This window comes from Canis lupus, chromosome 24 (assembly GCF_011100685.1).
Source record: "Canis lupus familiaris isolate Mischka breed German Shepherd chromosome 24, alternate assembly UU_Cfam_GSD_1.0, whole genome shotgun sequence".
In the NCBI taxonomy this organism is placed as follows: domain Eukaryota; kingdom Metazoa; phylum Chordata; class Mammalia; order Carnivora; family Canidae; genus Canis; species Canis lupus.
Window position 1 is genome coordinate 26,072,040 of NC_049245.1, and position 16,501 is coordinate 26,088,540.

Genomic DNA, 16,501 nt, shown 5'->3' on the forward strand with positions numbered 1-16,501 from the left:
GTGTTTTCCTGGTAATTAATGCTGAGGCATATATCCCTACATTACTGTTTACTTTAGCATCTTGGCAAAGAATCCTATTTTCTGCTAAGCCTTCATTGCTTTAAAAATTTTTTTCATATGCTCAAAATACGCACAAAGACAAAAGCAGCTTTTAATAATGTGTAATTTTATAATGAAAATTATTAAAGATAGAGAATAATGAGAAAAACTACTTAGCCCTTCCTTGCCATGAATCCAGGATTTAGGATGTCCACTCAATGTTAAAAGCTAAAGCACACTGTAGACAACAGGACAGAGAATGAGTGGTATTTCCTTCAATTTGAACATTCTGTGAAGTGGTACATATATCCACATGATGCATGTGGATCACAACTGCATGCTCAATGCTCACAATTCCTCTACCTAAAATCACCTTCAGGGCCACACTAGAAAATCAGTTCCATTCCTTTACTACCAGAACCCAACTTGACCCCTAAAATGTTTCCCTAGATTTGGTCCTGAATGACTTTGGATTGTTTCAAAACCTAAAAAACATTTCATAAGATGACGAATACCAACCATGAAGGGTAATTAAAAGAATGGGCTACTAGTTCTCAAGGTCATTCCACAATAGAAATTGCAAGCAGTTTGCACATCCTTGGAAATAGTATCTATACTACACTCTTTCAAATGCATAAATTCTGTTACTTTTAGGAAAAAAACTTTACATTCAGCCAGTTATCCTCAAAGGCAATAGGGCAGCTATCAGCATCTCAGGCTGCCATGCAGTTGTCATGTGCTGGGGCACTCTTCCCCTTTCTCTCCTCTGGAGCACCTTGTGGAAGGGAAAACTACATGAAGTCACTGACAAGACCTAGAGCAGTGTGTGGTAGGTGGGTTCTGTAGCTGAAGCTTGAGCAGTTTTCGAGCTGGTGAAGGATCTAATTGTTGCGTGCTTCTCTTCCCTGCAGAGGAAAGACAAAAGTAAATTTCAGTTGAATTCAAAATAATATTTATTGAAAACTTGGTTGTATGAACATTGTGTGAGATGCTGAAAGGAATTACAATGACAAATAAGAGAGTCTCTGTCCTCAAGGAGATGGCAGTCTGACAGGGAAGCCAGCTGCAACCACAACCATAATACAATGTAATGAGAAAATGAAGGTATATCTAGCAAATAACTTAGGACTAGAGGAGGCCAGAAAAAGCAGCAGGGAACTAATATCAGTGTCACTTAATGGATTCTTGAAGAATGAAAAGGAAAATGGTCATGAGTACTTAAAAACTTGGATTTAAAATACAAAATAAAACTTGGATTTACTAACACAACATGGTTTGTGGGGATTTAATTCTCAGTTTACTGTGTTCCCATGGAATTCACATCTAGATATTTCCCATCAACTTTGAATACTCACAGCATAATAATAATTGTGAGGGGAGAAAAAGAATCTCATACAGGCCTTATTCTCTGAGACCATATGCTTTGTGTTTTGTTTTATTTTCTTAAGATTTTATGTATTTATTCATGAGAGATACAAAGAGAGAGGCAAAGACACAGGCAGAGAGAAGCAGGTTCCTCACAGGGAGACCAACGTGGGACTCGATCCCGGGACCAGGATCATGCCCTGAGCCAAAGGCAGACGCTCAACCGCTGAGCCACCCAGGCATCCAGAGACCATATGCTTTGAAGGGCAGTTTATATCCAAAGCACTATCATATATAAAATAGTGCAAGCTCTAGTCCCTTGAAGACACACACTCACCAAGCTGTACTGACACCTTCTGGAAACACTGGGTACTTTCATCCATAAAAGCATGCAGCTGCTTCACAGAGCCTTGCAGTTCATCCATCTGCATATGACAAGACAGCTGTGAGCTATAAGGATCCTTGGCTTCTTCGATGTTCCTCAAAAAAGAGTAGGCAAGCTCCTGCTAGGAGCTTTGCCTTTGTTATCTTTTCAACCTGGAATGCTTGTGCCAGACATCTTGTTTGTTCCTTTAATTTTAGTATATGTGAGCACTAAGCGAGCACTTGTTTGCTCCTTCAGATCCACACTCTACACCTGGCCACACTGCTCTATGCCCTGGGAAGCTGCCACATATAACCTCAAACAGGATTCCATGTCTTCTGATGTCTCGGCAGGTTTGGCCAAGAGGGAGCCCAAGCTGGAGGAGCTGAATGAAATCAGAATATTTTTACACAGGCTTGCTGGAAGGGTCGTCTTGAGTTACTTTTGTCTCTCAACTGAAAGCCATGGCTCTCTCAAAGCAGCCCACTCTATGATTTTCTTCCTCTGGTACCACAGTGACTGTTCCTCCCCTTCACCTTTCAGGCCTACGGATATTAAGAGTACAGCTGCCTCTAAGCCCCAGACTACTTCACTAATCCTTGTGATTTCCTCAATACCTACACTTTATACATCACTCCTTCAACTCACCTTTATCAAGTGCATCGGTTTCCTGTCGATATTTGAAGCGACACAATACTATTCTCCTAAATGTCCTCATGGCCCACTTCCTTATTTCTTTCAAATCTCTATTAAAATGGCATCTTTGAAGGACCATCAACAACTGCTCTGTACAGCACCCTGCTGCCCTTCCTGTACACTCTCTCCTTTACCCTACTTTATTAGCTCTTACCACCACATGTTTTATTGTCTCTCCAGGTTTCCCCAAGATAGAGCTGAATATACTTACCTCATTACAATATTCTCCAGGTCCCTCAATTTCCAAGGATCACAACAAAGCAAAGCTAAATAACCAAATTAACATGAGCCAACTCACCACTAACTCCATATAATCAAAGACTTTGTTCTGATTCTGCAATATCTTCTGGTAGTCAGGCTTTGTACTAAGGACTTCACTCTGGGAAGATCCAAGATATGTTTTAGGTTCCACTTCAACTTCAGTAACTTTGGTTTCAGCTGATGTTCTGGGAGGAGAGGAAAACAAAACAAAACAAAAGAGAGTTCAGGAATTTTCTTTTTAAAGACTTTCATTATTTATTTGAGAGAGAGAACATGTGAGCACAAGCAGGGGGGAGAGGGGGAAACAGACTCCCTGCTTAGCAGAGAGCCTGATGTGGGGCTCGATTCCAGGACCCTGAGATCATAACCTGAGCCAAAGGCAGACACTTAACCAACTAAGCCATCCAGGCACCCCTCAAGGAATTGTTTTCTCAAGGAGTTTTTATAATCATTTCTGGGGGAAGATATGTAAAACGACCTAGAAAAAAAATCTCAGAAGGGCTTTTATTAATCTGAACCAATATTCATCCATTCTACTGTAGACATAGACCCTCTTATTAACAAGGGGGTCTGAAATGATTATTCCATTATTAATTATTTAAGACCACTGGACTCCAGAAAATGCTAGACCTTCAGATCAGTTGACTCCATCTGACAGTAAGGCCCATTTACAAAAAGGACTATAAGTGGAGTAAAGCCAAAGCTTGCTTTCCTGAAATTAATGTCTATGATCTTTCCCAAAATTACTGGGCCACTTCAATTATCTAAAATATTTAAAATACGGGGGCACTTCGATAGCTCAGTTAGTTAAGCATCTGGGATCAAGCCCTGCATCCAGCTCCCTGGTCAGCAGGGAACCTGCTTCTCCCTCTGCCCCCTTCTCCCTCTACTTGTACTCTATCAAATAAATAAATAAATAAAATCTTTAAAAAGTAAAAAAAAATAACTGAATATGATGGAGACTTCATGAAAACTGAGGACTCTTGGAATGCCTGGGTAGCTCAGTTAGTTAAGCATCTGTGTTTGGCTGGGGTTATGATCCTGGGGTCCTGGGATCCAACCCTGCGTCAGGCTCTCTGCTCATCAGGGAGCCTGCTTCTCCCTCTCCCCCTGCCTCTACCACTGCTTGTACTCACTCTCCCAAAATAATGAATAAAATCTTAAAACAAAAAAACAAAAACAAAGTGAGAACGCTTGAACAACCACTCCTATAATTTCCTGACTGCCAGACTCTGAAACACTTTCCATTTCACCTCATTTAACACTCACAATAACCCAATGAGGTAGGTATTCTTTATTATTTTTTTTTTTAAAGATTTATTCATTCATGAGACTCAGAGAGAGAGGCAGAAACACAGGCAGAGGGAGAAGCAGGCTCCTTCAGGGAGGCTTATGCAGGACTCCATCCCAGGACCCCAGGATTATGACCCGAGCCAAAGGCAAACACTCAACCACTGAGACACCCAAGTGCCCCAAGGTAGGTATTAATATTATCGCCATTTTCAAGTGAGGAACTTCAGGCTTAGAAATTTTTTTTTTAAGATTGATTGATTGATTGATTGATTGATTGATTTATTTATTTATTTATGATAGACAGAGAGAGAGAGATAGAGAGAGAGAGAGAGGCGCGCAGACACACAGGAGGGAGAAGCAGGCTCCATGCTGGGAGCCCGACATGGGACTCGATCCTGGGACTCCAGGATCACGCCCTGGGCCAAAGGCAGGCGCCAAACTGCTGAGCCACCCAGGGATCCCCCCCAGCCTTAGAAATTAAGTAGCTTGCCCAAAGTCACAAAATGAAGGAGTAATTAGTATTCAAACAGACATAATCTGCTTCCAGAAACATTCCTCTTAACCAATAAACTATCTCACATCAAAATTCTTAATCTGAAACTGCCATCTTATACATTACCTAACTTCATAAACAGAAATATATAAGGGGCGAATAAAGTAACTGGTAACCATGAATGCCTGGACTGCAGAAATTTTTCAAACCATGTTCCTTAAAGCACCTCTGTACTAAGAGGCCACTTGTGCAATTATGGTTTTAGCTAGCGTTTTATGTTTGGGTTTCTAGCTGAGATTCTGTTGGGGAAAAAAAGCTTAATCACTGGTTTGGATGGCCAACTAAATCAAAGTCTAACACTTTCCCACTTTCTTATGCCTTTAAGACCCAGACAAAGATCCTCTCTCTCCTATACGCCCTCTTTCATCATCCCTTTCCAGGCCTTTGCATCTTTATGAAGGACCTGGCCAGGGCTCTCCCCCAAACCTGCAGCTTGAAGGCCACCTGCAAACTGAAGTGCGCTGATCAAATTCTTGGCTCAACCCTGGATGCCCTGGTATAGGGCAGAGATGTACTTGTCTCCCCCAGGATGTGGAACAGCAGCCAAGGATACAGAGCAGAAGCAATTCTGTTCTTTGCCTGAAAATAGTGACACCCACTCTCCCTCCCCTTCTCCCAACTCCCCATTTATAATCCTAGAATGCTAATACATAATTTATAGAGCTTTGATGAGTTGATTGGCCTATCAGAAAGGAGTCATCTTTCAATTTGTGCTAACAGAACTGAAATCAATTCAAATAAAATTTCACAAGGTAAAAAGATAGCCTTCCATTTCCAATCACAGATCTAACCTGGATGTGATCTCTTCAGCCTCCATCTGGTAGTGCTGCAAGAGCTGATCCCAAGACTGACGTTCTAAAGAAAATCTATAGAATCAGGATAAAAAAATAATTGGTTACTTTTTGATTGTCTCATTCTGAATCACTCAAGGCAACAATAAGTACATTAGGTATCTCAACAGTTCTAAGATGTGAATAAACATGTCATTAATGGATTAGAAAGCCCAATTGATTCAGAGGATATTAATTTAATCAAATCAAACATGAGTTCTTAAAATCAAATTAACATCCTTATTCCCTAGATTCCATTCTATGAAACTGGCCATGAGTATAGCCCACAAGATCCCAATATGTAGCTTTTCAAATTCTAGTGTTGACACACTAGTACTGACACTAAATGGGATGTTTACTATTCATTTTTCCCAGATCTAGTTATTTTCCCCAGATGAATATAGATTTTCCAACAAAGGATCACTCATTTTCACTTACTTTGTTATGTATTCCTTCATCTCAGCCACTGATGTTTCCAGAGACAAATCTGATGCTTTTCTGGAATACAGATAGGATTGATTTTAAAATCAATGTAAATCTTTCAAAAGTACTTGTTTTTCATAGGATGCCTTACATAATTTTAAGGGCGGTAAAAGATGTTCAGAATTTATCTTTCAACAAATATTTATTCTTGGGCTCTATCTCACTTTTCCACTAGAAGTTTCCTCAGTGGACTCTTTATTTTCTATTTCTCTCATCAATTTCAATTCACCTATAGCCAAATTAACATAAAATACTACTTAATTTTGTTTTCTTTGCCTAAAACTCTGTGACCCTCCACTGCATTCAGAATAAAAGTCAAAACCCCTTAACCTGACACTTTAGGCTGTGTTCTGGCTTCAACCAGCTCATTAACTTTTATTCCAATTGTTGCCTTTCACCTATTCTGCCTCATAAAATCTCACTCAGCCTGACCCTCAAACATCTGGAGTTTTTCATCTCAAATTTTGGTTCACATCTTTTTAAAAGATTTATTTATTTGAGAGAGAGAAAGAGAGGAAGCATGAACAGGGGAAGGGGAAGAGAGAGAGACTATCCAAGCGGACACCCGCTGAGCATGGAGCCTTACACGGGGCTTGATCCCATGAGGCATGACATCAGGACCTGAGCCGAATCCAAGAGTCGAACGCTCACCCGACTGAGCCACCCAGGTGCTCCTTGTTCACCTCACATTTGAGTCTCTTCTTTTTGAGTCATCTTTTAAGGCCCAACAATACTTTTGTATATAACTATCTTTTCTTCCCACTTAAAATGATGCTATGGATGCTGCGGACAGGGATTATGTTTACTTACACCAAAGGCTCAGTTCAGTTGGGTTATTAATCCTGTTGGAAAAGAAGCAGGCACTGAAAATGCCAAAATTCTGCAGATGTACTTCGTACTCTACCCACCAAAGCCAAGTTAATTGTGCCAACTTTCATGTTTCTCTACCAAGGCCGGTGACACACAGCCTCTATCACCACTGGCTGAGATGCAGCAGCTAGTGGCTTAAATACACTGCATTAAAAGAGATACTATGTTGAGCCAACCTATTTTTTCATTTCCTGGATAGCAATGTTAATTTTAACAATCTATGGGAAAGTAAACCTTTGTGAAGTCAAAAGTAAAAAGTTTATGATGTAGACCCAAGTGACACGATTTGTTGCAAGGCAAGAGCTAGAGGGTTAGGCCCTGCTCCTGTAGAGGAACTAGTATTTTGGGACTGGGATTTAAACTTTCTCCTCATATTCTTGCTTGCCAACAGCTAAACAACGTTTGTTTATCATCAACCTTGCATTGCTAGCAAAGATGTGAACAATGCTTTTCCTCTCACCTTTCCATGGCTGGTTCCTTCTCACCACTCAGATCTTACAGGTCTTCTCTGACCATTAGCTAAAGTTACCCACCCCCTCAAGTCACTATCATAGTTGACTTCTTAGATTATCGCTACTTGAAATCCTTATTTTCTATGTATTTGTTTGACTGTCTCTCCTATTAAGATACCTGCTTAACCTATTTATGACTTTATCTCCAACATATAGAAAAGCCTGGTGTGTAGAAGATGCTGGATAAATGTTTGTTGAGTGAATAAACAACTAATTATAATGAAAAGTCTTAATTCAATTATAATTTAGGACATAGGGGAATTGCACATACCCTTTTGAATCTTCAAAACATTTTTGTAGCGTTCCATTACTTTCTAGGCTCTCTGCAAAATGTTTCAATTCTTCAGAAAGAGAAGATGCTAGAGGGGGAAAAAAGTAAATGTTATAAAATAAAAAAAATAAGAATTTTCACAGCAAGCTGCTGACAAGGTATAACATATTCAAGGTGATATCAGCTCTAGGGTCCCCTGTTATATTCTGGCCCTCTCACCCATTCAAAGTAGTATAAATACACAGAAAATTTTATCTTTATTTTTTTTAGGTAGATATAGATAAAATGGAAGACAACTCCTCTTTATGACATTTATGATAATGTTTTTTATACTTGACTGAAAAGCAGTTAAAAGGTATATGTGCACTGACATTTCAATCTTTCAAGAAATTTCAACTGCTGGCACTAAAAGGAAGAACATATTATAGAAGTCAGGCAAAAGGCAAGAGGATAATGAAAATTGTTAAAAGAGAAAAAGGAATTATGTGTATAGGGTAAAAACATATCTCGGCTTCGACTTGGAAAATCTGCAATTGCACTCAGGTGAGAAATGCAGAGGGAAAGCAGATTTTAAACAGCTATCATATCTACTCTAATAGTGATGATCCAATGCTGAGATAAACAATACTCGAAGTTCGTATATTTTCTAGGTCTTTTAAGTGGGTAACATTGAATATTTCTGACCCTGGATGATTGTGTAGTTACACGTAGCTACTTCCTGAAAAGTTGAAAATGAATTCCTAAGAATAGCTGTATCAAAGATGAACGGCTAATTTCCTTGTGTATAAAGAGTTCCCACAAACTGGGCAGCCCCGGTGGCTCAGCGGTTTGGTGCCGCCTTCAGTCCAGGGCCTGATCCTGGAGACCCGGGATCGAGTCCTGTGTTGGACTCCCTGCATGGAGCCTGCTTCTCTTTCTCTTTCTCTTTCTCTCTCTCTCTCTCCCTCTCGGTATCTCTCATTAATAAATAAATTAAAAAAAAAAAAAAAGAGTTCCCACAAAGTGATGTAAAAAAGTCAACACCTCAATTTAAAAAAATGAACAAAGGAGCCTTTCTGGCAATGCTGAACTCTCCAACATCCCCTCTTGAAGGACTTCCTCCACCCATACAATCCCAGAGGAGAAAAGGAAGCGCAAGAATCGCCTGTCGCAAAGCCCTAACTCCTACTTCACTGATGCAAAGTGCCCAGGTTGCTACAAAATCACCACTGCCTTTAGCTATGCACAAACAGTAGTTTTTTCTGTTGACTGCTCTACTGTCCTTTGCGAGCCTACAAGAGGAAAAGCAGGCTTACAGAAGGATATTCCTCTAGATAGAAGCAGGGCTAAAAGCACCCTGAATCCAGATGAGTGGCAAATTATCCCAATCAACACATTACAGATTTTTAAAAAAAGGAACAAAGGATACAAACAATACACAGAAAATGAAGTACAAATAGCTCTAAGAAATATGAAAAAGTGGACAGCCCTGGTGGCACAGCGGTTTGGCGCTGCCTGTAGCCTGGGGTGTGATCCTGGAGACCCGGGATCGAGTCCCATGTCGGGCTTCCTGTAGGGAGCCTGCTTCTCCCTCTGCCTGTGTCTCTGCCTCTCTCCCTCTCCCAGTCTCTATGAATAAATAAACAAAATCTTAAAAAAAAAAAAAGAAATATGAAAAAATGTCTATCCTCTTTAAAAGAAAAAGGAACACAGATTAAAACTAGAAAATACTTTTTATCACTTATTAAGTAGTAAAAAATCTGAATGGTTTAATAAAACAAGTGTGTGAAAAAATAGGTACTTGCATATATTGCTGATAAGAGAACTAATAAAACCTTTCTGGAAGGCAATCTGGTAATCTCCAACATTTCATCTGATCTATGTAATTCCAATTCTAGAAATTTATCTTATTTTTACTTGTGTATATGCCAAAAGGCTTGTGTAAAAAGTTATTCATTACCCCAATCGTTATGATAACAAGACTAGAAACAGCACTAAAAGTCCATCAGTAAAGAACTGGTTGAATCATATACGGAATATTTATAAAATGAAATATCATATGGCTACTAAACTTCCATAAGGATAGTTCTATAGGGTAGCCCTGGTGGCACAGTGGTTTAGTGCTGCAGGGTGTGATCCTGGAGACCCCGGATCGAGTCCCACATCGAGCTCCTTGCATGGATCCTGCTTCTCCCTCTGCCTGTGTCTCTATCTCTCTCTGTGTGTGTCTCTCATGAATAAATAAAATCTTTAAAAAAAAAAAAAAAAAGGACAGTTCTATATGTGGAATATGGGACAATATGCAAGATGATTTGGTTAAAATAAAACATAAGGGGCACCTGGGTGGCACTGTGGGCTGAACATCTGACACTTGGTTTTGCCTCAGGTCACGACCTCAGGGTTATGAGACTGAGCCCCACCTTGGGCTCCTTGCTCAGCACAGAGTCTGCCTGAGTTCCTCTCTCCCTCTTCCTTTGTTCCTCCCCCAAATCCCTAATAAATATATCTTTAAAAAAAAAAAAAAAAAAAAGACAAGGTAAAGAACAGGGCAGAGAGTATTGTTCATTAGGTATTAATGTAAAAATGTTGGAAATGAATTAAGATCTGTGTAATAACCCACAAAAAGCTGGTGGCTATAAGGGGCTCTGAGAGAGTTGTACTGGCGTAAGGTGGGAGGCATGCTTATTTTTTTCACTTTTATACCTCCTGAAGTTCATAAGCATATATTCTTACTTTTTTAAACACAATTCTTAAATATAGAGAGGGGCTGGTTTTGCGAGGTAGTAGCTCCTATAAATAAGGGTCCTGAAAGTGTGGCTTCAACTGACCTGAACAGAAGGTAAAGCCCAAGTCCAAAGCTTGCTCTCTATTCTTAGCAACTTACCTTTGGCTCTAAAACTTTCAAGACTGAAGCCTTCCATGTCCTTTAGGAAAGGTTCAAGTTTCTGAACAGAGAACTAGATAAAGGAAAGCATTTTCAGTACAAAAACCAAGATTTCCCAGGCCAATCTTCAGTTCACGTAATCATATTTACGTTCATATTTAATCAATGTAAAAGTAAATATAACTTAATTCTTACACCCAAGATTTTTCATATAAACAAATATGTAGATCAAGAAAACTCTCTTCGCTCAAGCTATACATTTTGATTTTTGGTGCAGAGAAGAAACATCGTCATTTAATTAACACAAATGACTTACCTAAACTGATGTAATCACCAGTTAGCCATGTAATTCTCTTCCAGTATGTTGTCAGACCTCAAATGTCTGCTTTAACTTAGATATTGACTTCTACCCACTTTAAATTCTCATTTGCTGCCAATGGGCAAAATACACTAGATTGAGGAAATTTCTGTCAGCTGCTCACTTAGCAGCAGCACTGGTGGGACTGGTAGAGAGCCTAGTCCAGAGAGAAATCAGCTGCTGCTAGGATTAAATCTGGCTTTTAAATTAATCTCACCTAGAGAGAAACATCTTTTAATCTTAACTGGACACATCACACAATACTGATCTCTCTTTGGGGCTGTCACAGTAATAGTTTAAATATATATATATATAGCATTTCTTAATCCCAAGAATCTCACCTGGAAACTGGAAAGCAGGAGAGCGCCCAGCCGTTTGCTTTCTGCTAAATTGGCACTGATGGATCTGCTGAGCTCTAACAAAATATCACCATATAAGGAGCTAGATATTAACACAGTTAGCAAAGTAAAAAAACCTGAAAATTGTCCTCCCTCTTGATGCAATCTAAATTCAGGCAAGAACACCTAGCAGCCTTTTCTAATTAAAGTGAGAATTCATTCATATACAATCATATCTAATTTTTTTAGAATCAAAAAATGAAATTTACCTGTTTATGTGTACTAACTTTAAATAGTTTTAAGAGCCTTTTTTAAATTACATCAAAATCTTGTCTGTTAAGGGAGATTCAATGACTCAGTTGAGTGTTCAATTCTTGATTTTGGCTCAGGTCAGGACTTCAGGGTAATGAGATCAACCCCTGTGATCTCAGATGGAAATTCGCTTCTCTCCCTCTTCCCTTCCCCCACCTCCTGTGTGTGTGTGTGCGTGCACGCGCGAGCACACGCACACACTTTCAACTAAATAATTAAATCTTTTAAAAAATAAAGCAAAAATAATAGAATAATTTAACTTAAAAAATAACTTTTTAAAATGTTTTATTTTCAGCATTTAAAGAGAGATGGGAACTTTTGAGCATTTTAATGATAGGCACTGTGCTGTGTTGTTTTGTTTTTTTTTTAAGTAGGCTGCATGCCCGATGTAGGCCTGAACTTAGGACTCTTGAGACCAAGAGTTGAATGCTCTCCTAAGTCACCCATGTGCCCCTGCAGCGTGCTTTAAATACACTTGTCTTGTAAATTAAGAGCCCCATTTTACAGATGGGAAAATTGAAGTTCAGAGGGCAGATAACTTGCTGGAGGCCAGAGATTGGTGGAGCCAGAATTCAATCCAAATCCATCACCAAAAAATGTATATATTCCTGCTAAGAGTCATGCTGCCTCTCCATAATGACCTAATAATATTAACAATAATTTGTTGAATACTTGCTATATAAAAGGTATTTCATTAAATGCTAGGCACACCTCATTAAAACCGAAGGCAAGTAGCTTATCAATTCCATTTTACAAAGGAAGATACTGATGTACAAAGGTTGCATGATAGGTAAACTGCCCAAGGTCACATGGTGAATCCATCTGAATTGGTAGGAGACTTTACATTATTATGCCACTGAATCCTCAAGATGTTGATACTGTTTTAATTATGTCTGTCTAAACACATCAATTATACAGCAAAGGAAGTTTGTTTTGACAATTTGAGATGCATATATTTCTGTCCATAGATTTTTGTCATCCAGCTTCAGCTGGCTGTATTTTTAATTTTGTCTCTTAATTATTTCTCATTGTTGTTAGGAAAAATAGGATAATCTTCTGCCTATAACCAAAGAAACCTAGCAAGTGGCCAGGGATAACCAAGAGATAACTACATTACTTATTACATCGGCGTTTTTATTATACATAATTTTAGGTCCACAGATCCCAGAGCAGAGATGAAGGTAGGGGTAATCTTAGTTAAGGAACTGTGGCTGTTTTCTTGGCACACCCACAGAGCAAAATGCAAGAGCACAATTGTGGCAGTAATATGCTAAATGGCTATTTTTACTCAGATTTCCTCCTAGACATCAGGCCATCTGGAAGTGAGCTAATATCTTTAAAATAACCACAACAGCTTAACATTGGAGCTATTTACTTACTATATGCCAAGAACTGTGTTATATGTTAATGCATTTAATTTTCACATGACCCTGTAAAACAGGTATTATTTCATCCCATTTATTGTTAAGGACTGTAAGGCAAAGGAGCTTAAGTAATTTGCTCAAGGTTACACAACTAAGTTCTTCCTGAAATATGCTGGACTTTCCATATTACATCTTGTACTTCGATGCTTACTGAGATGTAATTATCATCGTAAATTTACATAGATCACATTCAAATACGTGTCTAAAAACTTAGTTTTCACCAAGCTATCTTCACATGAATCCTCACTCTGAGATATTTTCAGTTATAAAGCCTATAATTAGGTAACAACCCATCCACCTTGTTTCATTTTAGGAAATGACAGAAAGCCATATGAAGAAATATTTTTAATGCCTTTCATCCTAGCAGAGGTGAGTGCTGAATGACTGTAAACTAGAAATTTCTGTTCATGGTGATTACAATGGGCAGCTGCTAATATAAATAGCAATCATACAGGACACTTACTAGGTGTTTGACATTAGTACTTATGATCTTAATATCTCCCCTACAGATGAGGAAACTGAGGTTGACGGGGTGACCGGATTCGCTCAGTCACATAACTAGTAAGTAGCAAAGCCAGGTCAATCCTCCTCCATTCTTTCTGCCATACCTCACTGCCTCTTATCTGAGCTGGAATTCCTGTCTTATATACACGACACCCCACCTGTGATGCCCTGGTGAAAGGCAGGCAGTGACTTCCGCCGGCTTATTTCTTTCATACTTGCTCGCCGCCAAGATTGACTCTTGTCTTGACGATCGGGAGATTGTTCTTGGGGGGACAAATGAAGGGACCTGGACTGAAGTCCTTCCTGGTGGATGAGATCACAATTTCCCCCCATTTTAGGGCTCGAGCCAGGGTGAATTCTTTCCTCTGAAACGCGTTGAATCATCTCCAGGGAGGCAGGTGATTTGCTACACACTTCCACAGGGATGGGATCCGATTTCAGTGGATGATCGTAAGTCTTAGATGTCACTGGTTCCTCTTCTAGCACTTGTTATGAAAAAGTCAAAATACAAAATAAAACCCACAACAATGCATCTGAGCAAAAAGGTGGAAAAAGAAAATGTATGCCCCAGATCATGGAAGCGGTGAGGAAGCATCTCTGCAAGTATGTGATTATATGATTCCAAATCCACCAGCAGCCAGGAAAGCATTTGTGTACAGCACAGAAACCTGAACCCAAGGCAAGAGGTTCTCATTTTCACTACAATACTCACCTTCTATAGCTTCCGATCTAATTACCGAAGACATCCTGGATGAAGAACCCTGAAAATAGGAAAACGAAGTGACCTGTTCTTCACATTTCTGGGGCCTTACTACCCTTGAAGAGACCTGTGTTGTCCAGCCTTTCGAACTGCTCATCACTGCCCCATGAAATTCTACCTACCTGACAAGGCCCAGCCCAGTCCCACCTCATCCACCTTCTCCAGAGACTAAAGATTATCATCACCTCCTGTACTGAATCTCTATAGAACTCATCACTAGAAATACTCTTGTCTTGCTTAAAACACTCACCCTCCTTTATTTCCCAATTATTTTAGATATGAGTAGATGGCATTATGATCTACACGGTCTTCCAAATTAGAAAAATTGCATCATCCTTTCCTTGTTTAATCTCCACATCCAAAGTCCTGCCCATCTGCCTCCAAGAGTCTCTGGAAACTTTTCTCCACTTCCAGTTCTCAGTTTAGTTCGGGTGTCAGAACTTCCACCATCTGCCTCCCCCTCCCCAGAATAATTTTACAGCCTCTCCACTAGTCCTGCAACATCCAACACTGCAGGGCACCTAGGTGGCTCAGTAGTTGAGCATCTCCCTTTGACTCAGATAGTGATCCCAGGGTCCTGAGATCGAGTCCTACATCAGGATCCCTGCAGGGAGCTTGATTCTCCCTCTGCCTATGTCTCTGCCTCTGTCTCTCATGAATAAATATTTAAAAACAAAACAAAAACATGCAGCACTGCTCCTTTCTAATCCATTTATACAGCAGCAGAGATTCTTCCAGTATATTCAACACCTTTCATAAACTAGTCCCAATCTACCCATCCCTGCTCTCTCCTGCCAACTCCATTCCCTGCACCAGTTTTGAATCTTTACTCCCACTGACTGTAAGACTTACTCAGCCTTCCCAACCTAGTTCAGATGTGAAGCTTTCGAATCACGAGGCAAAGCTGGCTGCTCCATCCCTTAGTCTTCCTAGCGCTATAAAGTCTGTTTACATGTCTGTCACCCCAGCCAGAGTGTATTTGTATTCGTAGTGGGTGTCCACAGACAACTGACTGGAAGAAGGCAAGGAAGGACACGACTGAGGCATCTCTGCCTCTTCCACCCATACCCCTCCCTCCCAGCAGAAATCTGTATAAGGGGGAGGGACTCTAAATAAAGAGAAATGAATGGATACCGGAGGGACAGCACGGGAAAGTAACAGAACAAAGATGGGTAGGTCAGGGATCTAGATCCCCAGTTAGGGCTGTGTCGCAGATTCAAGCCTGGATAATAACAGCAACAAATGTCATTTGTGAAGCTGCTTGTTAAGCGCTTATTCTATGCCACGAGCTGTGTATGTGCGAACACAGGCGTTTTATTTGCATCATTATCTCATTATCCCACTTAATCCTTTTCACAGCTCTGTAAATGCTATCATTAATTCCCCCCTGCTGATAGGGAAACTGAAGTTCAGAGGGGCAAAAGCCTGGCCCACTAGGAGCAGCCGGGGGTGCGGGTGCAGAGGTGAAATCCGAACCCACGCCTGTGACCCACCCCCAGCCCTCAAGCACCAGTCTGCAGTCTAAACCGCCGGATCCGAAAACAGGCCGCCCCCAGCGCGAGGTGCGGCCCGCCCTTGGGATTCCCCTCACCCGCAAGAGGCCGCAGCGCCCCGGGTCGCCCAGCGCCGGCTGTCTGGGGGCGGCCACCGGTCTGGGCTGGGCGGAGAGGTCCGACGCCAAAGAGACTGGTGCAGGGGCGACCCGAATGGTGTCCCGGGGCAGGTCTGCGACTTCCTGACCTCGGGACGCCAGTCCAGCCGCAGCCTCTGTCCCTGAGATACGAGCCCGCAGATCACCTTCCGCGGCCAAGGGTCGCGCTGCAACGTCCTGCGCCACTGCAGCCGCTCCTTCTAGGCCCGGGGCGCCGCCAGCAGCCTGCGCCGTCACCTCCGCCGCCGCCTCCGAAAAGTCCCGCCAACCAAGGACGCCTGCGCAGTTGGCAGCCTCGCGGGTCCGCACACGCATGCGCAGAACGCCGCCTCCGTCGAGGCGCATGCGTAAGCTGGTGTCCAAACGCCTCTTGCCTCCCGCCCGCCCCCTCCCTAGTTCAAGTCCTCACTGGTCTAGACCTAGCTGCGTAACCTCTTTCCCCAGCTACACCACGCACCCTCTTACGGACTCCGCCTCCTCTGGTCCTTTGGGCCAGATGCGCCCAGAGCCCATTGAAGATGCGGTGGCGGAGGCCCAGAGAGCTTTGCCAAAGGAATATAGTGGATCACGGGGCATCTGATGCCCTGCCCCGTCATTAGGCCATTGCCCCCACCTTCCCTCTGTATTGTTGACTACAAAAACGTGGGCCGGCCTCTCCCAGGGCGGAATGGAGCTCTGTACTGTTTTATTCTACCCCACTCCTGCTCTAGCACTTTTTCTCCTGTGACCCCTTCAATACATGGCAAAGTTTAAG

At 41.4% G+C, this 16,501-nt stretch overlaps 1 protein-coding gene across 9 annotated transcripts; it reads right to left on the bottom strand.

Annotated features, from left to right (window-relative positions):
- Window positions 1-299: 299 nt before the first annotated feature.
- DSN1 (DSN1 component of MIS12 kinetochore complex) lies at window positions 300-16,287 on the bottom strand. 9 transcript variants are annotated; one of them, XM_038572220.1, is made up of 11 exons: window positions 16,205-16,287; window positions 14,049-14,097; window positions 13,495-13,821; window positions 11,100-11,173; window positions 10,401-10,473; window positions 7,538-7,625; window positions 5,840-5,899; window positions 5,363-5,437; window positions 2,763-2,910; window positions 1,742-1,829; window positions 300-944 (listed from the first exon to the last, which is right to left on the bottom strand). In XM_038572220.1, exons 2-11 carry the CDS (start codon window positions 14,080-14,082, stop codon window positions 841-843), a joined length of 1,071 nt encoding a protein of 356 aa, XP_038428148.1. In that variant the 5' UTR covers window positions 14,083-14,097; window positions 16,205-16,287; the 3' UTR covers window positions 300-840. The 9 variants fall into 9 exon arrangements, 8 of the variants coding, with proteins under 8 accessions (XP_038428148.1, XP_038428143.1, XP_038428147.1 ...); XM_038572215.1 differs by lacking the exon at window positions 16,205-16,287 and adding an exon at window positions 15,688-16,036; XM_038572219.1 differs by lacking the exon at window positions 16,205-16,287 and adding an exon at window positions 15,894-16,030.
- Window positions 16,288-16,501: the final 214 nt, after the last annotated feature.

What these genes read in the sequence shown, in the direction of transcription:
- DSN1 (XM_038572216.1), bottom strand. Translation starts at nt 16,092, where the DNA reads ATGCGCCTCGACGGAGGCGGCGTTCTGCGCATGCGTGTGCGGACCCGC. An exon ending in GCGACCCTTGGCCGCGGAAG is followed by an intron (nt 13,822 to 15,893) that starts GTGATCTGCGGG and finishes TTTCATAACAAG; the next exon opens with TGCTAGAAGAGGAACCAGTG. An exon ending in CTTTCACCAGGGCATCACAG is followed by an intron (nt 11,174 to 13,494) that starts GTGGGGTGTCGT and finishes ATATTTTGTTAG; the next exon opens with AGCTCAGCAGATCCATCAGT.